The sequence below is a fragment of the Hippopotamus amphibius genome, chromosome 12, assembly GCF_030028045.1.
Source record: "Hippopotamus amphibius kiboko isolate mHipAmp2 chromosome 12, mHipAmp2.hap2, whole genome shotgun sequence".
Taxonomy (NCBI): Eukaryota; Metazoa; Chordata; class Mammalia; order Artiodactyla; family Hippopotamidae; genus Hippopotamus; species Hippopotamus amphibius.
The window spans coordinates 72,524,656-72,550,717 of NC_080197.1; the positions used below are offsets into that span (position 1 = coordinate 72,524,656).

Genomic DNA, 26,062 nt, shown 5'->3' on the forward strand with positions numbered 1-26,062 from the left:
GAAGGTAAATCTTGTTATGGACTGAAAAAGAAAAATTGCACAATATGAGCGCTGTGAGTTAAGTTTTATTGGGGCAAAATAAGGATTGTAGCCTGGGAGACAGCATTTCAGATAGCTCTGAGAAACTGCTCCAAAGAGGGAGGGGGGAAGGTCCGTGCTATATATGACTTTAGTGAAGGGGGACGTGCAGGCAGGCACACATTTTGGCAGAGTTTGCGGCTGGTCATGAGGAGCAGATGTCACTGTTAATGATTTTAGTGCTTTTCTAGATATCAGAAGATGCAAGAATTAGGCTTATAAAATCTTGTCCTGAAAATATCTAACCATCAAAAGACCTGTTCTGCCCATTTTTCCCAGAACACTGAGAGCCTCATTCCTGATCTCCGCCCTGGACTCCTTTCAAGGGGTGCAGAAGGTCAGCAGCTGCAGTGGCTCATAATTTAAGCCTCGTGGAGGTAGATGGCAAGTGCCCACTTGTCGTTGGCACAGTCCTTGTTACTCCATTTGGCTTTAAGCAAATCTCCAAGGGAAGAATTTTGTAATTAGAGACTTTAGTTTCTCTTTCTGTTGGAACTACTGATATCTCTGAACAGAAACATGTTGAACTGAAAGGATCCCTGGGGGGAAAAGACTCTAGTCAAGACTGGAAGATCAATTTCTTGCCTCTGTGTCTGGTATAGAAATTTCAAAGTTGATGACAGAGCTATGATCTTTAGCTGAACTGAGAGTGCCGATGAGTCATTGTTCAGTCACTTTTACTATGTCTGTCTCCAGTTCTTCCAGACGTTGGCACCTTGTCCTCCTAAACCTTAGATTTGGAGGGAATTGCCCGAATCTGATTTATCTTGGGGATATATCAGTTTATATACTGCTTCTTGATCCCAAACACATAAATGTTCTTATCCTTGTTATTATTTAAATAAGGGCAACAACTACAACCTTCGCCTGTAGCCTATTTATGTATGTCCCAAAAGCTAAGACATTTTTTACATTTTTAAAGCATTATTAAAACAAATATGCAGCAGAGACTGTAAGTGATCCAAAGAGTCTGAAATATTTATTCTCTCATTCTTTGCTGAAAAAGTTTGCTGACCCCTGATGTAAATAACCTACTGTTTAGGCTATGTTTATTTCTCATTAAAGGAATGCACTCTGAATTCAGACTGAGTTCAAATCCCAGGTTTTACATCTTGTTCTCTAAGGAAAGTTACTTAACATCTTTATTAGCTAGATTTCCTTAACTGAAAGGTAGGAATAACACTAGCAGCTCATAGATTCTAATGTCATATCTAGCAGTTCATAAATATGTGAGGATTTATGGGATAATGTTTATATAATAATTCATGTAGTGCCTAGGATTTGGTTAGAGTTCAAGAAATGTTAACTATTTATACTATTAGTTCATTTTTTCCCTGTCTTTATAGGGCCCTACAAGTCTTTCTGTTTTGGGTAGTAGGTTCTTAATCTCATACAGCAAATTGACCAAATAACTTCTTAGATTAGGTTTAGTGGTTTTTATAAACATTGCTTAGAATTCTTTTTGTTGTTGTTGTTGTTGAAATAGTGTCCTGTGAAATGTCTTCTGACTTGGCACTTGTTTCTTGAACCATAAAGAGTACTTCTCAGCATTTCTTCAGTTTCTTCTTTGTAGAGGTTTTCTGAGTTTATTAGGGCTTGCAGGGCATTTGGGTCAATGGGAATAGATGGTATATAAGTGAATATTTTTTCAAATGTTGAATTACCTTAGAGTATTTCACAGAGTTAGGCTGTGCTGGTTTGGAAAGATAAGCAGAATACACATGTTTTCCTGAATCTATTGTTCAAGTTTTTAATTCTTAGCAAGTAAAATGAGCAAATTTAATATATCTGATCTTTATACCCTAATGTCAACACAAACGTACCTTCTTTGCACCTATATTTACTTCCAAAATCCCCTCCATGATCATTTTCATCCTGGTGAAGTGCAAGGTATTAACCTGTGAAGGATGCCATGAACCAGAAAATTAAGGAACCACTCATTTCCTGAGAGCAAATTTTAAAAAAGAGAGAGAAGTACGTGGTCTTAAACATTTGCACAGTTGGGAAAACTCAGAATTTTAAGTAGGACTATTAGGCATTTGACTTGTACCTGGACCATAAGAAAATCTCGGTGGCTTTGAAAATTGTTAAATTGGCCATTTGTAGAACCCATTTAAATGTAATGGTCCACATTATACTCCAGTGAACAGTCACGTGCCTCAGCTCTTCCTTAGTTCTTTACTCCATTAAGAACACAGCTGACAGATGATTTATGCCTACTCTTAGAGAATATAAATAATTTTAGTAAAGCATCCTATAAGACTGACAGCAGAAATTTACCTGAATATATTCATAAACATCAGATCATCTGTATTTGCTAAACTCTTTTCTGGCATATGCTTCTATAGCACTAGGTCTTTTACTTATTTACAACAAACCTCAAATATTAAGAAAAATTAAACAACTTTTCTCAATATTATGCCCATCTTATTAAGCATGGGGGTTATATACTGGAAATGATATAGGATGCCTAATATATAATTTAAAAATACCTGCTTATATACCTCAGTGACCTAAATTTCAAAATAAATAGTACCAGAATATTTTGCCTTCTCCAAGTTATTCTAATTTGCTGTGACAAAGAGATGTGGATTAGAAATTTTTCTCACTTTTCTGGGGGTGCATTCACTCAGAAACTCTCACTCAAATGTCTTCTTTCTTTAGTGCTAATAAAGTAGGCAATAATGAATATATAGAGAGCCTATTCTCAGGGTGCTCACAGTCTACTGTGTAGGAAGAAAACAAATTAAAAATAGCTAACATATACAATTTTATCCATTCATATAACACGTGAAGTGCTACTCTAGATGCTGGGAATTTGTAGTGAACAAGACACTTTTCTTGCCCTGCAGGAACTTAAAATGCTTGGGCAGACATTGAAAAGTAAGTGTGCTTAGTATTTATTGCAGGAATTCAATGGCTACTCACAACAGAATAACTCCCAACAACCACAACTTCTTAGGAACAAATATAGATGCCTTTAAACAGAATGAAAGTCACATTTTTACTATGAGTCAGTTGCAGCCTTCAGAAATTCTTCAGTTTTACTCACAGGGGAATAAAAACATTAACTTCCTCTAACTTGCCTTGAAATTCCTAATACAAAACAGTAGATGGCGCCATCTCCTCATTCACGCCTGCCTGATTTTGCTAAATCTTTTTGAATTCATATTGACTCAGCTCTGATCACACACCACAGGGAATCTATTTTCATTTTTTTAGTTATCTTGTACCTTTCTTATTCACTATTCAAGGACACCAACCGAGATTAAAGACCCATCATCATTTTGCTGGTGAGGAAACAAGCAGAGAAAATTAAGCACCGCATCTAAAGTCACTCAGTTAATCCAGTGACAGAATCGGGAGCAAGGAGGCAACGTGATTCATTCATTAGCTAGAACATGGATTTTGAATTTAGAAGTTCTGCCAATAACTTGGAGATTTTTTGCCCCTCTGCAATTCAATTGCCTTATCTCAGGTTGTTTCCTCTTTAAAAAAAATGAAAGGAATATACGAGGTGAATAGCTTCCAGACATTTTATGGATTCAATTGCTTTTTTTTCTAAATAAAATTATGTGTTAAATTCCCAAATATAAAGCAAGTAAAATCAGGGATGCTCTGGTTGTATTGATACGGGAGCAGTCTAGACACTTTCCTGTTTGGACTGTATTGCATTACATTTTGCTATATTTTTCTACCTATTAAAGATGACACTTGGTAGTGCAGTGGTTAAGAATCCACCTGCTAATTCAGGGGACACAGGTTCGAGCCCTGGTCCGGGAGGATCCCACATGCCTCGGAGCAACTAAGCCCGTGTGTCACAACTACTGAGCCTGTGCTCTAAAGCCCGTGAGCCATAACTACTGAAGCCCGAGTGCCTAGAGCCTGTGATCCACAAGAGGAGCCACTGAAATGAGAAGCCCGTGCACCGCAACAAAGAGTGGCTCCCACTCGCCACAACTAGAGAAAGCCCGTGTGCAGCAACGAAGACCCAATGCAGCCAAAAAGTAAAAATAAATGAATAAAATAAATAAATTTATAAAAAAATAAAGATGATACTGAGTTTAAAGGTATAGGAAAATAAGAAAGTATAGTCAACATATTTGAAAACATGAATAGCCAATACAGTAACAAAAGCAAATGCAACGGATAAAGAAGAGACATTGTGGGTGGAAAAAAGCCACAGGTAACCTAAAACACAGACACAAACATACATACAAGAAACACATCCCACTTGAAAATAACACCCACCATTCTTTGTTTTCCCCTGCCCTCCAAAGGCAATTTAAAGACAACTTGGTTGTGACTTGGGACTAGAAATTGGAATTACAAATAGTTTAGCTCTTAGTTCATAAGAAGTATAATTATTTGTGTTCTTGCCTATTTCCCCCAATAGATAGGACTGTTAAGACACTGGTCAAGACACTGGACACAGAATACCTATAGAGAAAGAATGCTTGTCCTTTTGGGGTTTATAAGCTGAACCAGACAATAGCATTAGGTAATTTTAGGTTATAATATATGAAGGCACTTATATATATTTTGTATGTGTATAAGTATTTTTAAAGTATTTTTGTTTACTTCTCATAATCTTTTATACATATATTGACTGATAACCTACAATGAATCAGAAACTAGTCTAGGTTCTTGGGAGGTATGTGTGAATGAGACAAGCAAGATTCCTAACTCACGGGACTTACAAACATGTGGACATGGTGAGTCTAATCACAAACAGATGCAATATAGACCAATAGTGTGTACTTCGAAGAAAAAAAGAAGAGCTGTATGATGCGATTCAGTGTGATGGGTAGGTGCTCTAGTTGTATTCTGCTTCAGACTGAATGATCAGGGAAGACTTCCGAGAAAGAGTGATATTTGCACTGAGAACTGATTATCAAGAAAAAACCCACCATGCAAAGCTCAGAAGGCAAAGCATATTAGCCAAAGTTCCTGAGATGGGAACAAAATGATGTGTTTGTGTGATCCAAAAGAAGAATATTATATGATCTCACTTATAAGTGGAATCTAAAAAACAGTACAAATGAACTTATTTACAAAATGGAAACAGACTCACAGACATAGAAAAATAATTTATGGTTACCAAAGGGAAAGGGGTCAAGGAGGGACGAATTGGGAGTATGGGATTCACAGATGCACACTACCATATATAAAATTGATTGTAAATTGTTACAAGACTTTACTCTAAAGCACAGGGAGCTACGTTAAATATCTTGTAATAAACTGTGATACAAAAGAATTTTAAAAATGAATATAAACATATATATTTAGATAGATAGATATAGATATAGATATAGATAAAGATATAGATATCCGAACCAGTTTGCTCTATACCTGAAACTAACACAATATTGTAAATCAATTCTACTTAAATTAAAAAATAAAATAAAAGAAGGCCAGAGTGTCAAGACACTGGATAGTAATGGGGAGGTGGCTACAAAATGAAGTTAGAAAGCTAGTCAGATATCAGATTATTTAGATCCTTATAGGACAGATTAGATAAAACCAATGAGTGTTCAGTGGGCAATAAGGGGGTGGTGAATTGTCTGTAGAGAATTAAAATAATGATAACATTTACTAGAAGTCAGTTTGCTTCTTATAATCACCATGTACAAGCAATACTAACAATGTCAGTGATAAAATATTCCCTAAAAATATCTTTTACTGCCCAACAATTCTGGTGGTGACAGTTGAATTTTAAAAGTCTCTGTTTATCTATTTATCTACACAGTCAGTTCTTGTTATTCATGGTAGTTCCGTTCTTTGGAGACACAGAGAACGCTGAACAACCTTTGCTTCTAGAGGAAATGCAAAGTTAGTTTCCTCTGAGGGTCTGGTCACAACATTTTAATCAACAGATTGTTATATAACCTTGGTTTATACATGTTTCTATTTAGAGACATTTTTATGTATTTACGTATGTATGTATGTATTTTTGGCTGTGTTGGGTCCTCATTGCTGTGTGAGGCAGACTCTCTCTAGTTGCAATGAGCGGGGGCTACTCTTTGTTTATGTGCATGAGCTTCTCATTGCGGTGGTTGCGGTGGTTTCTCTTGTTGCAGAGCACACACTCTGGGTGCGAGGGCTACAGTAGTTGTGGCATGTGGGCTCAGCAGCTGTGGCACACAGACTTAGTTGCTCCGAGACATGTGGGATCTTCCCCGACCAGGGCTCAAATCTGCATTGGCAGGTGGATTCTTAACCACTGCGCCACCAGGGAAGCCCGACTCATTTGTTAACATATGTTGCTGATTCATGAACAAATGAAGTCATGGCCAGCAGCACTATAACTTGTGCCTGAATAGAGCTTCTCTAACACACATATTTTCTCTATAAGGTGCATCACAGCCTTCTTGAGGGTAGGAACACTAGACAGAACTTCAGCTTTATGCTTGAGGGTATTCAAAACAGGGAAATAACCAACAAAAAGTGAAAAAATGAGAACAATATAGCCCTAAACAGACCACGAAAAAGACACTCATTTATAGTAGGAGAGCAGGAACACGAAGGCAGAGTATTGCCTGTTCAGACTCATCTGGGGTCATACAGGTTGGGTGAATCAAGTTTTTTACTACTTAGCACATGCCTATGAATCGTCATGAGTATTGATTTAAGAATGACAAATAGATTTTAACAAGTAGGTAGATTTGCAATTCTAGAATCCATGAATACTAAAGATTGGCTGTATCTACATAAATACAAATAAATATACATTTATATTTCACGTAGCAGGTTTGTGTCACTTTTCCTTTAGTAAACATTGCATTTTAGTAAACATTCACCGAACTCCCAGTTATACTGACATATGTGGTTTGGGAACATGTTGGAAAGGTTTGCAATTGCTCAGTTTCACTCAAAGCACCACTTGGTTTGCATTATTTGTAATTACCCATTTTGGAACATTTCTGGACTTAAAGGGTAGATTGGAAATAAACATTCACAGGATTGCACAGTGATTATAAAGTCAAAGAAACAGAACTTGAGTTATTTCTGTTGTCATTCTGCATGACTGTTTGTAATTATTATTTGTACCTATAAAATTTTTCAACCTGCAGAGACATTCAAAAGCTTCTATATCTGATCCTGAAGAAACAAAGGCAAGGGCAATCTTGCAATTTCTGGAATAATTGTAAAGTAGTATATTTCTAAATCTTTGCCACACATATGCAATGTGTAAATCATTTCCCTATTTGCATATCTGTCACTTTGGTGAAAGAAACTTTTCAAAATTAAAATAAAAAGTGGTCTTAAATCAATTATGAGCAAAGACATATTGATGTGTCTGGGAACACAGTCTAGTCAACATGAACATGTGAAAAGCATTAATTTTGATAATACCATTGACAAATTTGGAAAAGGTAAAGGTTCAAAACAGAAGTTGTAATATTGTCATTACTGTGAAATACCTATATATAGGTATAAATTTCTTCTCCCTTTCCAAAAGCAGTGTTAATAAAATCGAAAAGGTTTTACCCATATAATTAAAAGTAGTTTGCATAATAATATTTATTTTAATTTTAATGTACATATTTATATGCACATTTTTATTTCTACTGACATGATTTTGTATACAAAGTTCAATAAAAAATATTCATTGCCTACATTTGTTTTCTGGCCATTATTATTATTATTATTCACTCCATTTCATGATTATTAAAAATTATTTTGTTATATAGAAGACAGGGAAGCAAAAAATAGTAACAATAAATGACCTGTTCAAAAACTATTGGGTATGCTACTGCTCAAGGAACTCAAGGATTAGTGAGGAAAACAGTTATAAGTATCTAACAGTAAGGAAATGACACATCAATATCACTTCCTCCTTGAGGAGACAGGGAAATTTCAAATATAAGTGCCTTATGAGAAAATGTTTGTATACCCTATACACACTTCCTCAGAGGTTATGTGTGGAATGTGAACAGTGTAACAAACTGAAACCATGAAACCGTAAACAGATTCAGAAAAGAGAAGGTAGACTGGGAAAAGATGGTGAAGGGCACACTTTCACTGTGAAGGATTTCTTGATTATAGAGCGAGCCTTTCGTTTAATTAAAAATTTTAGGGACTCCATGTCCTGGCTATTGTAAATAGTGCTGCAATGAACATTATGGTACATGTTTCTTTTGGGATTATGGTTTTCTCTGGGTATATGCCCAGCAGTGGGATTACTGGATCATATGGTAGTTCTATTTGTAGTTTTTTAAGGACCCTCCAAACTGTTTTCCATAGTGGCTGTACCAACTTATATTCCCACCAACAGTGCAGGAGAGTTCCCTTTTCTCCACACCCTCTCCAACATTTGTTGTTTCTAGATTTTTTGATGACGGCCATTCTGACCGGTGTGAGGTATGTCATTTGTAGAGAGCGTAGAGTTAACCCAGGAAAGAGTGCTGTGAATAAAGCTAAGTGATTTTTGTGATTTGCCCAAACTGGGGCGTACTTAAACAATTTAAGTAATTTTTTTGGTCTTTATCCTCCAGATAAAATGTGAAATCAGTTAGAATGGGGATTGGGCCTCATGCTTCTTTGTATCTAGCCTCCTGAGAATATAGTAAATGTTTGGTCCCTGTTTAATTGCTTAGTGGATGGATGGAGGAAGAAAGGGAAGAAAGACCCAAGTTAGCATTCAAACTAGAGGTGAAATTTGAGGATATTTTTTAAAAATTTATGAACATTAAATTTCATACTGAATTAAATTAGTTATTTAAAATGTTGCTATCTCCTGAAGACTTACATTTTCTTCTTCTACAATGGTTCGTAAGTGAATTCTGTTTGTTTTTAATAATCTTGTTTCTATTCTTTTTTCTACTTCACCCAAAACTCTGCCTCTGTGTTTCTGTTTGGCCCTGGTGAACAGAGGCTGAGTTTCAGCAATACCAAAATAGATACTTATTTGGTAAGGATATTCTTTTTGAGATTTAATTCTGGGAGCAAACGCTACCATTAACAGTTTACCATATGTAGAAATAAGAGCATGGTCAGGCTAATTCAGCTGTACTGATTAAATGCAGTTTTTTGGTTTTTTTAAATTTATTTTTATTTATTTGTTTGTTTGTTTTGGGCTGTGTTGGGTCTTCAGTGCTGCACTCGGGCTTTTTCTAGTTGCGGTGAGCAGGAGCTTCTCACTGCAGTGGCTTCTCTTGTTGCAGAGTATGGGTTCTTGGCACGCAGGCTTCAGTAGTTGTGGTGCACAGGCTTTGTTGCTCTGTGGCATGTGAGATCTTCCCGGACCAGGGCTCAAACGCGTGTGCCTTGAATTGGCAGGCGGATTCTTAATCACTGTGCCACCAGGGAAGTCCCTGAATGCAGGTTTTTAAGGTGTTTTATTGGTGCAATATTCAATCTGACTCGATTCAATTAATTGTATTTTTAGTTTATAAAATGTGTTTTCACATCTAAGAAATTTTCTCAGATTTTTCATTTTTCTTTGAAGAAAAAGCGTGCTGTACAAGTCCAATTTTTCATCAAATCTTACTGAGAGTGTGAATTAGATAATTGTTATCTGCTGGGTTTTGTTTGTTTGTTTATTGGTTAGGTTGGTTTGCTTTTCATCTGTTTCTTACATTAATGTTTAACCAGGAATATTTTTTTCAGAAACTGCACACTGTCTCTTCCCACCCCCTCCTGCCTTTTTTTTTTTTTAATGTGCTGCACCTTACAGCTTGCAGCATCTTACTTCCCCCATGACCAGGGATAGAATTCGTGCCCCCACCCCCACGTGGTGAAAGCGTTGAGTCATAGCCACTGGGCTGCCAGGGAATTCCCCTCCTGCCTTTTAAAATGCTGAGGGATTATTTTTTCCTAGTTTGTCAGTGATTTGTGTAATCACTGTTTAATTGTTTCAGTCCCAGACAGAAGAGAAGTCTAAAGTTTACATTTATGGAAAATCTTCTTTGACAACTTAGAGAGCCAATTGTTTTTGTAGGATTGTGATCAAATAGAGGATGGCAGTCATAGAAAATAATAGTTATTACATGAAGTTTCTCCCATTGTGTGTGTGTGTGTGAGGGGTCTGAATCAACAGTAAAAAGCTTTTTATTACTGCCTAGAAGGTTCTCCCCTCATTCCTGTTCTCTAGTTCTACTTAGTTGACTGACCTTTCTTCTTTGAGCCAATTTATTCACTCTGAGAAAAAATTCCTTGCTTTCCAGCTCTCCTCTGCTTTCCCAAGGGCTGCATTATGGAACTGGATGCCTGATGGAGGCTGAGATTAGATCCTCACCACTACTTTACAATGTGTCTATGAAAAGTTGGCAAAACTTTTGTGGCAGGCTAAGTAAGAGGGACATTTTTTTTCCCATTGACCTTCTTCCATTTTGATATGTATTGATGAGAACTGTAGAATTCTTGAAATAAACCAGCTCCATCCAAACTTTTGCCCTAGGAGATTTGACAAACTCTAACATGGCTTCTAGCAGTTTAAGGCTGTGACCTGGAATGATCCCAGGTCCCTTTAAAATGCCTGCCTGGGACTTCCCTGGTTGCACAGTGGTTAAGAATCCGCCTGTCAACGCAGGGGACATGGGCTCAATCCCTGGTCCGGGAAGATCTCACATGCCGCAGAGCAACTAAGCCCATGCGCCACAACTACTAAGCTTGCACTCTAAGCCCGCAAGCCACAACTATTAAGGCCATGTGCCACAACCACTGAAGCCCATGCGCCTAGAGCCTGTGCTCGGCAACAAGAGAAGCCACCACAATGAGAAGCCCGCACACCACAATGAGGAGCAGCCCTCGCTCACCAAAACTAGAGAAAGCCCATGTGCTGTGACAAAGACCCAATGCAGCCAATAAATAAAGAAATATTAAAAAATAAATAAAAAATAAAATGCCTGACTGAGAAAGCTCAATGTTTCCAGAAGAACATATTGTTTGTTCCCGTCAAAACTTGGTGATAAACAGACTCCTGAATCCCACCGTTGAGCAGTTACTTTAGAAAGCCTGCATTTAAAACCCTCTGTCTGCCCTTTGAGATGTAAAGCTATCACCTAAAACTTCCATCAAGGTCCTGATAGCCATCTCTGAAAGTGAACATTAAGGGAGTTAGGGAGATAACTCACCCTCCCTGAGGCCCCTTGGGAGGGTCAGGGCCTAACTTCACTGCCTTACTTCAACCTACACCACCATCTCCTGTCAAAAAAGATGGAGAAGTTTATTTCTCTTCTGGAGAAACACCAATTAACAAATCTGAACGATCTAGTCACATGAATTAACCCTCTTAATACCATTCAGTGCCTTTCCCTTAGCACACCCCAGCCTTTAAAAAGTCTCTAGTGTTTTGTTTTGGGGGAGTTGAGTTCAGTTTATGCTGGGCCTTCTCTGTTATAATCATATTTCTGAAGGACATCTGTCCTCACTGTTTTAATGAGTGCCTGTTTTTATCTCTGACAACAGCCAGATGTCACTTTCATTCTGCTTGCTTCGAAGTCTTGTGAACAGATGGGTACCTTGCTAGTTTCTAGCAATGATAAGGGTTTTCCATATCTCATTAACTTGGCCATTACTATGGAAATTAGAAAAGAAGAAATATTAAGCATTTACCATGATATTTATTTCAGTCCTAGAATTCTCTGTAAGCTGTTATTTGTGATATAAGCGTATGGAATGGGGAAGGAGGCAGTGCAGCATAACAGAAAAGATCATGAGTTTTGCAGTAAGAGTAGACTTTGGTTTGATTCCTTGCTTCAATGTTTTTATTAGCTTCTTAAAACTGAGCAAGAGAGTGACGTTTCTATGTCCCAATTTTGTCATTTGAAAAGAGGACTAAACAACGAGGTCCTACAGTCTAGCACAGGGAACTATATTCAATATCTTGTAATAAACCATAATGGAAAAGAATATGAAAAATATATATCGGAATCACTTTGCTGTATACCAGAAACTAACATAACATTGTAAATCAACTATACTTAAAAAAAACAAAAAAAAAAAAGGACAAATAGTGTCTACCTCATAGACTTGTTGGAAAACTGAGATTGTATAAGAAAACATGTGCAATGGAGAGTACTTAGTTCATAATCATTTTTGAATAAATAACTTTCTGCTTTGTATTATAAATCTTCAACAAGCCCCAAAGAGATTTGTTTCCTCTCTCTGCTGTTACAACAGTGTACTTCCTTACGGCATTCTTCATGTACCTATCTGTGGGTTTCCTCTATTACTCAATGAGCTTCTTCACAGGTATCATTTATCCTTTTATCCCCACCTCCTGTCAATTGAAAAGATGGGCATTTGATACATGTTTACTGAAAGAGCAAATATGTGAATAAATGAATGAATGAATAGTTGTAACTAGGTATTGGTGAACTCAAGGGACCAAAATTGTTTTAAATTTACATAGGCCAAGTCAATTAATGATGTCCAATTGGGTTGTGAGAATAGTGAAAGCAGCATAAGACATTGATGGTTTCATTGTTTTATGTTTGGTCTGAAACAGAGATCTACCTATTGGGCTACCTTATAATTTTCTTGAGTCATCAGTCTCAGAAACAGGATCTAAAGGTACCAATGGGAAATTACCACAGCGTATTTTTCATTTCCTGCTTTTGGGTATCTGGTTGGACTACTTCAGCTCAACTTGTTAAAGCCTAGTAAATGCCTCCCCCACATGACTTGACTCATAGATCCTCTTTTGTCCATGGGCAGTTGTCTTAGGAGAAGAGAAGAAAGAGCTCTCAGATGCTGCATCAATCCAGGAACTCAATAGAACAATGGAATACCGTTCTTCAGTAGAAAATTTGGATGAAGATGGATATACTCAATTAGACTTCAGCTCTCGCAACATCATCAGGAGATCGGTGGTCTCAGAGAAAGGTATATATTTTTTTTTCTTTCTGACTTCAGCTTTCACATTCTCATCAACTAAAACTGGAAGTGGAAAAAATTGGAGAGACTTGCGATTTGTCAGGCTTTTATTAATATATTTTTAAAGGTTTTCAGAAGTCACTGAAGATAATTTGAATGTGCACCAAGACTTTTCTCTTGCTAACCATTCAGTGACTAATCATTAGTACAGTTGGCTCTTGAACAACACGGGTTTGAACTGCACAGGTCCACTTATATATGTATGTTTTTCAAAAGTAAATACCACAGTACTACACACTCTGCAGTTGGTTGAATCCATGGATGGTGAACTGTGGATATGGAAAAACTGCAGACACAGAGGGCCAACTGTATGTTAAATGGGGATTTTTGATTTTGGCAAGTGTCGGTGCCCCTAACCCTTGTGTTGTTTCAAGGGTCTACTGTGTTTAATTTCATTATTATGATGATAGAAAAAAACTCACAATTTCTCTGTTCTGCAGAGACAGAGACTTCAAAAGTAAGGAGTTGGTAATAAGTATGATAGAATGAAAAGATGAGGGAATTTCAATAGGAGTGACTTGTTTGTTTGATAGAAAAGAGTAAATTATAGAACAAAAGTCAAGGAAACACGGAAGTGTGTATGAACAACATCAGGATATTGGAGATAAGAAAGAGAAGAATGAAAAGATGGAAAAAACAACTTATGATTTTGTGGAAAAGGCCAAAAGGAACAGAAGTCACAGTGTTTAGAATCACGAGTCTGATTTTGTGTGTGTGTGTGTAAATAAGATTGATGTGGAATTTTTTTAAAACAAAAGAGAGTTCTTTGTATACCAGTGAAGAAATATATATGTGTTAGATAAAAAGATCCCATTAGGCTTCCTAGGTGGTGCAGTGGTTAAGAATCCGCCTGCCAGTGCAGGGGACATGGGTTCTATCCCTGCTCCAGGAAGATCCCACATGCCGTGGAGCAACTAAGCCCGTGTGCCACAACTATTGAGCCTGCGCTTTAGAGCCCGTGAGCCACAACTATTGAGCCCATGTTCTGCAACTACTGATGCCCATGCACCTAGAGCCCGTGCTCCACAACAAGAGAAGCCACGGCAATGAGGCGCCTGCGCACCACAATGAAGAGTAGGCCCTGCTCACCGCAACCAGAAGAAAGCCCGCACACAGCAACAAAGACCCAACACAGCCAATAAAATTAATTAATTAAAAAAAAAAAAACTACTCAGATTAAAAAAAAAAAAAGAGATCCCATTATCAGAACATGAGTCTTAGACATAATGTAAAAGAGGTGAAATCTGGAGAAGGGCATTAAAAGATTTCTCTCTTCACTGAATGAGCAGTTTAATCTCGATGATTCCCCTATTGATGATTCTCTGAAGTGTTCTTATTGCTTTTCTCAGTATTGATGTGGTGATATTAATATAAAGTGAGTTTCCTGTTATCAAGAAAGAGATTATTCACAGGTTTTGACAGCAGAATTTGCTCTCTTCTGCTTTCTGGTCATTCCCATTGCACAATTATTTTCCTCATGTCACTTATGCAATTCTTTCTTGGGTAACCTGTTGGGGAAGAGTGGAAAAACTAGATGATGCAAGAGATAAGGAGGCATGTATGTGTTTATAGGTGTGTGTGGACGAACTGTGAATTACCTATAATGTGCTAGTAGTCCTGAAGCTAGGTGCTTTTACATGTGTTAACTTAATGCCCACAGTAATCCTTCGATGTATTATTACCCTAATTTTTCACAAAGAGAAATGGAAAAACAGAGGAAGTAATTTGCCCAAGGACATGCAAGAAGTAAGTGAAAGGGGAAGATTACCCTTAGTAACCAGTGTTATTTCTGCTACATTAAGCTGTCTCTTCTAAGAATGGGTAGGATTTCAGACATCCTGGTAATGTCACGACCTATAGACATCAATGTGGAGCTGAAATTAGGAGTGCATAGATATCAAGTTTCAGAACCTGAAGAGGTATGCTAAAGGAAGAGAAAAATTCAGATTAACCCTAGATGAGTAGATTATCTGGGTATGAGATTTTGATGAACTGTAGAATTGACGTGCTCTGCGATCTGCCATCCAATTTCTTTACTCAGTCTCTCTTCCCTTTGGTTCCTCAGGACTTTGTGCTACATTCCCTCGTTGGCGTACCATTGCTGTGACTTTGGGAATTTTATGCTTCATAGTGCTCGTGATAAGTGTGGTCCTGGGTACCATGGGTGAGTATTGGTGGGAAAGATTAACAGCAAACATTTAATAAGCATTTATAATGTCCCAGGCACTTTTTAAAGAGTGTAACATAATCTAACTGAATCTGCATACTGACCCTTTGAATTGGTGCTATTATTTTTCTCATTTTATTTCTAGGGTCATAAACTAGTTAATGGTAGGACCATGATTAGAAATTTAGGCGATCTGTCTTAAAAACTCATACTCTTAACTGCACATTCTTCTTGAATATCTGGTTTCAAAGCTATGGAATTAATTATGGATAAATTAATGAAAAGAAACCAGCAGAGGTGAAGAAGAACATACAATTGGAGCTTATCTTTCTAATGAAATAAATTCTCTAAAGAGACTATAAGCTATTTTTTATGTCTCATGATTTAAGGAAATTGTTTTATACCTGATCTTTAATCTAAACTCCTTTGGATAACATCAGGAAATACCAGAGGCACTTATCAAACACTAAGTAGTTATTTTGTGATGGATGAATAAATTTCCTTAGGTTTTTATCACTCATGCATTCAAAACTGAATAAAGTATTACTGTGCCTTCAAAGAGGCTATATGAAAGATTTCTTAACTAGTCAAGTGTTTATTGAGTATGTTCAGTGTTATAGGTACCAGGCAGGTTCTCAAGGAGCTCTCATTTTTAAATAATAAAAGAAAGATAGAAGATTTATTACTATTTCAAATCTATCATGGTACCAATTGACTGTATTCCATTTGCCTCTTACTTTCCCCCTCATGCTCCTTCTCTATCTGCTTCACTTTTCTCTTTTGTATTAAACATTCTTCATGGAAGTTATTTCTTTTTTCCACATATTTAATATATCATCTATTCTATCTATCTATCTATCTATCTATCTATCTATCTATCTATCTATCATCTAACCTTACCTCTCCATCAGCAATGTCTTACCTATTTATTGCTAATCAAGGATGTATCTCTTTATATTTCGACAGAAATATGGGTTTGAGGATTTTAATTCTCAAACATAGTAAAATGACTTTTTCTTCTGTCATTACTATTGTTCTTGCTATGTGAAGCTATTTGGAGATCCAGTTCAGGGAGCAACCAGCTGAAGAATAACAACTTTCCATCCAGAAATAAAGAGAACCACAGTCAACCCACACAATCATCTTTAGAAGATAATGTGGATCCTACCAAGGCTTTCACGACCACAGGCAAGGGCAGAGTTAAAGGATTAATAAAATCCGTGATTCAGAAGGGTTCATTATTGGTGCTAAGGCTTGGAGCAGGGGATGAAGAAAGTACTTTTACATGCAGTGATTGTGCATTCAAGGAAAGCCCACAGCAGTATTATCTCAATAAAACAAGTACCCTGTCATATGTAAAATAAAGTGGTATCATAAATACCTTATGAATTTAGTTGAATCTCCAGCTTAGTTGGATTTTTTTTTTTCAAATCAGTAACTAATTTATCATAGACTATGTATTTAGGCTTATAGGAGATTGTATAACTTGACGTGAAAGGACAAAATGTGTTCTCATCCTTTAGGGAATTGACATTTTAAAGTGATATAATTAAAATAGGAAAGAGGACATCAGAAAAGAAAAAGGGATAGGAAAAGGAAAGAAGGGAAAGTGTTGCTAAGAATTAAAAGGCTGTATTAAATACGTACAGAAGAAATAAACCTAATACATGTTTCTGAAAACCCTGGTTAAATTTGTTTTTCTTTAATCATGCAAGTTCATTGACTCAATTACAATTTTATAAACACTAAATTTCAATTTCTAATTGCATCATTATTGACTATGACAATATCTTGACTTCAATTTTCCATCTCTGGACACATACCTCCTCACTATTTGTATCACATTTACTCTGTCGTGTGAATGATTGCTCTTATACTTTTCTTATTTGGAAAACTGCATTCTGAAATGGATCTCACACCTGTAAAATAAGTTAACATGAAATTACTGTTGACCTCGATAATTGATTTTGAATTGATTTATAAGTTATCATAGAAAAAAGGAGTTCTGGGCTGACTTTAAAGGAATGAAGACAAGTCAAGAAGGAAAGGAGGGTTAACTGTGTAAAACACTATTCATGGTGACTCAATTCATTTTTTAACTGTAAATCAATAGAGGATTTAATGTGGTCTCTTCTGTAAAATCATACCCATATAGTTTGAGTAGAAAATGAAATATGTTAATGGCAATTCATTGATTATTTATTAAGTATCCATAGGATGAGAGGTACTTGCATTGAAAGGGGGAAGTGGTATCGTATGAACCTCATTGTATTCATCTTTTATTTCCAGGAACTCTTTCTAGCTCTTGTCCTCGTAATTGGATCACACATCAGAATAGCTGTTATCTATTTAGCACATCATTAGATTCCTGGGATACAAGTAAAAGACGATGCTTTCAACTGGGTTCTAATCTCCTGAAGATAGACAGCTCAGAAGAGTTGGTAAGTGTAGATTTAAGTTATAACTACCTGTGGTCTGTATTGAGCAGAAAAATAGAGGTAGCTTCCAGGTAATGATGATCTTTCCTAAGAGAGTCATTTTACACGTTCTCCATAATTACAATAATAACATGCTTTAAGTGAGTAAAGTGCAAAATGTATGCTTTTCTTTTTAATTAACTAATTAAAATATGAGCACATTTTACTTTAAAATAAATCCTTTAAACACAATTCCAAGTTGACTGTGATAATGAGGTCACTACTCATTTTTGTGGGTTTGGATTTCAGTTTGTAAATGTGGTGGAGTAAAATAGAAAATTCTTCCCCTTATCATTATATTATCAAGAAAAACAGCAGCTATGATAATATACATTTATAAATCATTTACTCCTTGTAAGATATTGGGAAAGGCAAAGAGGTTTGAAAAGTAAACTTGTTTCAGCAATGCTCAAAAAATTTGTAAGAAGATAGAAACAACTCAATAGCTGTTGAAAGTAAAATATCTCATGCTGGCGACAAATGCCATAGAAATTCAGAGAGAGGTCCCCACTGACATGAAAATTTCACAGAAAAAGTGCAACTTGCGATGCATATTGAACGAAGGCGAGAACTCGGATGGGCTATGAGAAGGGGTTAATAGTCAGGAAACGTTCTACACTACAAATCTAAACAATCTATAACTGCTATATTTACTTTTACTACTCTCAATATTTTTGTTTCTATCCTTTCTTAACCAACAATTGTAGTTCACATAAATATTAATGGAGGTAGATGTATGACCCAAAAAGAGCATGGGACAAGTCTGTCTGGCTTTTAGACATTCCAGGAATTGCCACTGTTGTGCTGTACTTGTCAACAATTCACATATGATCATTGACCCCCAGATTACTTATGTATAACGTATGCAGCGGGACTAAACCATTTTATAATTGTTTTCTAACTCTGAGAAGCATTTCTTGACAAAGGTCATATATCACTTTATATTTTCAATGAAAATTGTGGAGAAGATAGTGGCCTGTCATCCATGAACGTTGCCTGGGGACTCTGATGCCTTTGGGTTTTTTCAGGTAGGTTGAATGCAGGCAGAACAGTTTTGACATTAAGGATGTATTCTTTATTGGAAAATTAAACAATAATGACTCTGAAGAAATGAGATGTGCCTTTTGAGATACTCAATGGTATTCAAGAATTGGCACTTCTGTCTGGGTTGTGCCAGTATACGTGTGTATCCTCCACCAAGGTGACTCAATCTCTGTCTCTTAAAAATCTCTGAGTTTCTCTCTGCGTCTTCTCTTTGTCTGTCTCTATCCTCTCTGTCTATCGCTCTCTCTCTTCTTGACTCGTATTGGTATTTATGTTTCCTTACAGGAATTTATATCAAGGCAACTGTCTTCCCAACCTGACCATTCATTTTGGATAGGGCTTTCTCGCCGTCAGACTGAAGAACCATGGCTCTGGGACGACGTCTCGATGTTGTCACCTAACTTGTAAGTATCTGGAGAGAAAGCTTCATTTCCTTCCTCCGAGAGGTGAGAGCATGTCAGGCAGTTAAGAGTCTCATCTGTTGGCCATAATAAGAAAGAGAGAGAGAAAGATACATAGTGATGGGGAGAGAGACAGTGAGCCAGGACTAAAAGAAGACAAGAGACAAAAAGAGCTCAGTGGCCATCTCAAGCTATGAACACAAGTACTCCCTCAGCTTTTTTACCAGGAGGGCATGTGTCTGAAGCTGCCTAGGAAGAAGCAATCACTGTGACTCAGTGTAAAATTGTGGTTAAGAGCAGGGCTTTGAAGTCAGTTCTCAGCTTGAGTCAGTGATGGGCCCACTCACTGTATGAAACTGGATGAATTCCTCAATCTATCTGTGCCCTTCTTTCCACATCTGTAAATGAGACTAAAAATAGTACCTACCTCTTAGGATTTTGAGATAAAAATAAAATCACTTAGCACAGTGTCTCGCACATAGTAAATGTGGTATACATGCTATTATTATTAATTTTAAAAGCAACCACATTTCATATTTCATAAAGACATTTTAGACATATTTCTCATTTATGATTATAAAGTCTTCCTTATGGTATGTGTATGCACTAGTAGTACACACACAATGAAGAAGGATTTACATATGGAGATTTATTATGAGGAATAAGCTCACATGTGATTATAAAGACTGAGAAATCCCACAGTCTGCTGTCTGCAAGCTGGAAACCTGGGAAGGCCTGTAATATAATTCAGTCCAAGTATGAAGGGCTTAAAACCAGGGGAGCCATTGGCATAAAACCCGGTGCCAGGACAGGAGAAGGTGAGATGAGATGAGATGTCTCCACTCACACAGTCAGGCAGGAAGAAAGGAACAAATTTCTGCTTCTGCCTTTTTGTTCTCTTCAGGCCCTCAGTGACCTAGATGATGCCCATCCACATTGCGGGGGGGAGGGAGGAGGGAGGCAGTCTAGTTTATTGAATCTAGTTAACTGATTCAAATGACATATTCAAAGATAATGTTTGATCTGGCTGTGGCCAGCGAAGTTGACACATGAAATTAAGTATCACAAAGTGTTGAAGTCTTCCTCACTGCAGTTGTCCTTCATTTTCTTTTTCATATCGACAGAATATGAAATTATATTCCTCTTTTCAGTTTCTGTTATTGGTGTGTGTATGTGTAGTTGTGTGCATGTGTGTACACGCGGGTGCCCATGCTTGTTTCTTTCTTTTTTTTTTTTCATCAATCTTATTGGGTGTAGTTTTCAAAGAAAGAGCTTTTGGCTTTGTTGGTTCTTTCTCCCTCTGTGTCTTTTTTTCTCTCTTTTTTCATTAATTTTGGTTTTCACCTTTATTATTTCCTTCCATTCAGTTTCTTTGAGTTGAATTTGCTATTTTTTCTCTGACTTCTTGTATGGACTCATGAAATTCATCCTTTATTTTTCCTCAAGTATATACATTTAAAGCTATAATTTTAGTGTATTTTCATTTTCATTCAATTCAAAATACTTTCTAATTTTCATTGTGTGTTTTTCTTTGAGCTATGTGTTACTTAGAAATGTATTTCTTAATTTAGAAATATCTGTGTTTTTATAGTTATCCTTCTGTTTTAGGTTTTAGCTTAATTCCGTTGTGGTCAGAGAACATACTCAGTGTGATTGCAGTTCTCTAGTTTTTGGGTTTTTTGGTTTGTTTGTTTGTTTGTTTTGGCCACATCGTGCAGCACAGCTTTCAGGATCTTAGTTCCCCAACCAGGGATTGAACCCAGGCCCTCAGCAGTGAAAGCACAGAGTCCTAACCACTGGGCAACTAGGAAATTCACAGTTCTCTGGTTTTTATCTGCTTCGTTTTCCCATACTGAGAGAATTATAATAAAATCATCCACTGTAATTCTACTCATGATTCTGTAAACATTTTAGTTTGATGTGTTGAAGCCATATTATTAGGCACATATACACTTAGAATTGTTATATCTTACAGGCTCATTCAATGTACTTTTTCTTTTCTTTCTTTCTTCTTTTTTGAAACTTTTTTTTATTGTTCCACCTTTTCTTATATTAATTTACAATTTACTTTTTAACTAATTTTAGTAGTTACTCTAGAGATTTCAACATATATTCTTTTCTATCAAAGTCTAATATTAATTGGCCTTTTCATGTTTTTCCTGGGCAATATAAAATATAAGAATATTTCTTTACTCTGTGTACTCCCTCCTCAATTTACATGCTATTATTTTTGTGTACTTTCATGCTGGCCCATATTTTCCCACGTTTTAATATCTCTAAAATTGGCATATGTCTTACAACTGCTGGCCTTTTATAATCACTGTCATCCTGCACTAGAATTGAGCTCTGTCAAAGCATAGCATTTGTTTCTGCCAAAGAGGAGCACCACAAATCTGAGACTACTTAAATTAAACCCCCTACTTGGAGTTTTGTGTATATATAGAAAAACTCTATTAGTAGCAGTTTGTGGTTCAATATCATAGGGGGTATAATTTTTCCTCCCACCTTCCACCTGGTGGCAAGATTGAGAAATACACTTTTCATTGTTATTCTTTTCTGTTTGGCAGTTTTATTTTTCATTTACTCTTGCACCAAAATAGTCCTTTGTTTCCCAGCTTCTGCAGGGTTTTCTGTTAATTCCCATCCTGAATGCATTTATTTCAAAATATTAAAATTAAATAATGGTACACCAACAATGGATGACATCATGCATTAAAAAAAAATGTAACCCTAGAAAACGATATAGATTTATGCAGTCAGTTTAATTAGATTTTCCCACATATCTATAGTTTTCATTGCTTCTTATTCCTCTCTGCCTCTGCTACCTTTCATTTTGAATTTTCTTAAATCTGAAGAATCCTCTTTAATATTTCCTTTAGAGTTGAAGTTTTAAGGTTGAATTCTCTGTGCTTGTCTAAAACTGTCTTTATTTCAACTTTTCTAAAATATGTTTTGAGTATAAAATTAGAAATTTATAGGCTGTCTTCTCTTAGGCATTCAAAGGTATTATTATGTTTTCTATCTTTACTGTTTTTTTTTTGAAAGGTCAGATATTTGAAAGTAATGTGTTTTTTAAATCTGATGTCTTTTTTCAGCTTTGAAAAGTTTTCAGCCACACTTGCTTCAAATGTTGCTTCCTCCCAGACTTTCTTCCCTTCTTTTGGAAGTCTAGTTAAATGTATTATAGACTCTTTCACAACATCCTATGTGTCTCATTTGCTTTGTTCTATGTTTTTATCCTTTTTATTTATATATTTACTTCTCATACATCTTTCAGTTCATTATTTTTTTTCTCATCTGTGGCTAATCTGCTGTTAAAAGCTTCAATTAAGTTTCTAATTTTGCTTAGTGAATCTTTCAGTTTTATAATTTCAACCTGGATCTGTCTCAAATCTACCCAGTCACTATTTGTAATTCTTAGCTTTCTTCCAACATTCTCAATATTGTCTTTTAACTCCTAGAATACTGTATGGTTGTTTTAACATTTGTATTTGATAATACCAGTGTTTTATACTCATGCGTATCTATTACCTTTTTCTTCTATTTTTTTATTCACGTTGATTTGTTTTCTTATATGCCTGATTATTTTTGATAGTGTGGTTAACATTGTATCTTAAATGTTTGTAGAATTACTTTGAAGTTTACCGAGTGGCTTTTTGTTTGCTTCTAGCAGGCACCACTAGGTGTGAATATTACAAACTGCTGAATATGATCTCATTTTGTTATTTCACTTTCACTGGTCCAAGCACAGTGAATTTATTAACAAACAATCTTGACAAAAATATGTCCTACTTTTCTATAGCACTTGTTTGTCTTGACTTTTCTTTTGCTATTTAAAAAAACATGACTGGGACCTAGAGACTGTCATACACAGAGTGAAGTAAGACAGGAAGACAAAAACAAATATCATATATTAACATATATATGTGGAATCTAGAAAACTGGTACAGATGAACCGGTTTGCAAGGCAGAAATAGAGACACAGATGTAGAGAACAAACGTATGGACACCAAGGGGGGAAGGCTGGGGGAGATGGTGGAATGAATTGGGAGATTGAGGTTGACATATATATACTAATATGCATAAAATAGATAATAAAAAATTTATTTTTGGAAAAAAATTTTAAATAAAATTAAAAAATAAAAAAAATGACTATTGGACTCTCTGAAGTCATAAGAGTAGGTCCAAATTAACACTTTGATATGTAACTGCTCATTGGTGACAGTAATTTAATCTGGTTCTGTACATGCTCCAAAATCTCTTAGATGTCAAAAATTATTTTGGAGAAGAGCACTGGTCAGAATTCTCCCTGAGGCTGGATCAAAGTTGGTTTACGTCAATAGCCTAGTTATTTCAATAGAAAAATTCTCTCAATCCTCCAACTCCAGGGCCAAGAAGAGAAAGATGTACAGGATGAAGAGTACCAGACCATAGCTTTTACACTGAGGCTCAGTGATGCCCTTTGAGTTTGACTAAGCAACTAGCACTAATGCTTTAGTAGACTAAAGTGCCAATAGATCAGAGCCATGCTTCTATTTACCCATGGTAATTCTCATAATTGTCTATCATTATATTGCAATACAATGCAAACTTAAGGATGCATTAAAAATATAGGGTTATTTGAACTGCCTTTAAATGGCCTTGATATCAATGATTCTTCACTTAGTTCTAAATAACTTTTAGCAAGAACTCTTCAACTTGGTCTACTCACTAAATATACCTAATAATAATTTTGCTAAACTGTTGCTTTATTTGATAAATATATTTCTGGATAAAAAGTTGAAAGAGAAGTAAAGAACTGTCTATAAAACGTTAAATGGTTTTTCTTTTTTGTCAGAAGTTTTATTTAATTTTGTGCAACTAGTAGTATTTCTTAAAAATTTTTGAGTCATTTTTATGCCTTAGTAATGAAGATTATTTTGTTACCATTTGGAAACAAATAGAACCTAAATTCAAGTTTCCTTTTTCAATGATATGTACACTTCAGAAACTCTTTCAGCAACATCCTTACCAATTTATTTCAGCATTGTGGAGAGAGTAGACAGTATTCCTTACATTTGTTCTATATAATTATCTTATCGTGTTCTATTTTAACAGGTTTCAAATCAGAAGCACAGCTACCGAAAAAGGCTCATCTCACAATTGTGTATGGATTCATGCGTCAGTCATTTACGACCAGCTTTGCAGTGTGCCTTCATACAGTATTTGTGAGAAGAAGCTGTCAGTATAACGTTGGGGGCATCACTGTGGAGGAGCAGAGAGAAGCGTGTAAGATAGTAAGGAGGGTATAAAACCAAAGAGAAAAGAGAGCTATATGAGGTCAAAATAAATGCTGAAATATCAAGAGAGCTCAGCCAACTTTAATTTTAGCTGAGAAACAGGACGGAGAGGCTGTGATTTCTACTCACCAACTCTCTCAGGTGGTCAGTATTGTATTCCAGTTATTAAAGCCCTAGAAATGGAGTCAGGGCAGCCAACCTTAAATTTTCATTCGGCCATTGACTTGGTATTTACCTGGGATCAGCCACAAGTTCTTGTTGTTTCAAGATCTCAGTTCTGACTGTACCAGAGTTGTCTTTTTGTCCTTAAAAAGTGCCACTGGAGTTCATGTGGTGTGTTTCCATGATTTATTCCTCCACTTTTACAGTGTATCAGACATGGGTGGAAATATGTTTTGAATAGCTAAATGAAGAAAAGAAAAAAAAAACTTTACTAAAATCAGAGCCATTTTGTTATTTTATTCATAAACATGCTCATGATTATGATGAAGAGCATCATAAAAAATCGTCAGTTCCATCTTCTCTTTTCTCAAATAATGGAGAGAATGTGTCTGCCGTATCTCTGACTGACAGAATCTTGTGTAATGTGAAATTGCAGGGAATCCACTTTTATAAGAAAGCTTTCTCCTTTTTAAATACTATCAACCAAAAAAAGATCTGATAATGAATATGAAAAGTAACCTGTCCTATGACAGAGGTATTAACATTTTATAATGCAAAACATACTTTATTACTTTTTATGATTACTGTTTTGCCATTTTCACCAATTCCTCAGTAATTACTGTAAAACGGTATTATTGGAACATAACTCAGTTTCCTCCTATGATGATTTGTCCCTTTCTTATTTTCTTTTAAACGTTCCCATTGGTGCTATTTATATTTCCAGTGGAGATTCACATATTACTGGAGAGACATTTACAATCTTCTTGTGTTTATTAATATGTGAACAGGAACTGTGTCAAGTTCACTGGATTTTTCACTTTAAAAATGGTTAATGTTATGCGAATTTCATTTCAATAAAAAATACTAATTAAAGAAACTTTTGCTTTTAAATTATGTGCCATGTGTAATTAACACTATCACTATTTGCCAAAAATGATGGTAAATTTGGCAGTGGGCAGGAGGTAGGATAGTAGGTAGTTTCATGTTGAAGAATAAATTTTGGATCTTAAATATTTAAAAATCTGAGAGAAGATAGAAATTTTTGGTGAAGTTGACTATTGTCTTTGAATACACTAACTTGTGTTGTCACTATCTGAAAAGAAATGTGGCAGGACAAAGGTAATTCAGGTTGAGAGTTAAATTAAGGCATAAAGTGGGATTCTGAAGAGATGTCATGTGTTTTAATTTTGTTTTTGGTTTAATTGGTTCTCCTACATCCTCAGAATGGAGTGGATGAATTGAAGAAATCATGATAATCAAGGAAAATAATTCTGTATGCTGAATGTCCAGCTGCACTTGCCTACAACAGACAGGCTAGGCAACAATAGCCTATAACTTAAAGATAAAAGCATGACTTTAACAGAAGTGATGGTGTAAAGTCAGAATGCTCTAGTTCAAGGCACACCATACCTCAATGTTTTGTTTTGTTTTATCCCAAAGGAAATTCTTTATTGTAAACAAGATATAAAAGTACAACAAAAGAAATATGTGCAAATGGTAAATCACAAGGATTTTTTTTATTCAAAGAAAATTCTTTTTTGTTTTCCAAGGGTCCAAAGTTTTGATGGCAGA

General features: G+C 35.9%; 1 protein-coding gene across 1 annotated transcript; it reads left to right on the forward strand.

Moving 5' to 3' along the window:
• The first annotated feature begins 12,806 nt into the window (after positions 1-12,806).
• CLEC7A (C-type lectin domain containing 7A) lies at positions 12,807-24,961 on the forward strand. The gene is made up of 6 exons (XM_057702360.1): positions 12,807-12,909; positions 15,026-15,124; positions 16,178-16,315; positions 17,417-17,568; positions 18,934-19,052; positions 24,147-24,961. Exons 1-6 carry the CDS (start codon positions 12,807-12,809, stop codon positions 24,277-24,279), a joined length of 744 nt encoding a protein of 247 aa, XP_057558343.1. The 3' UTR covers positions 24,280-24,961.
• Positions 24,962-26,062: the final 1,101 nt, after the last annotated feature.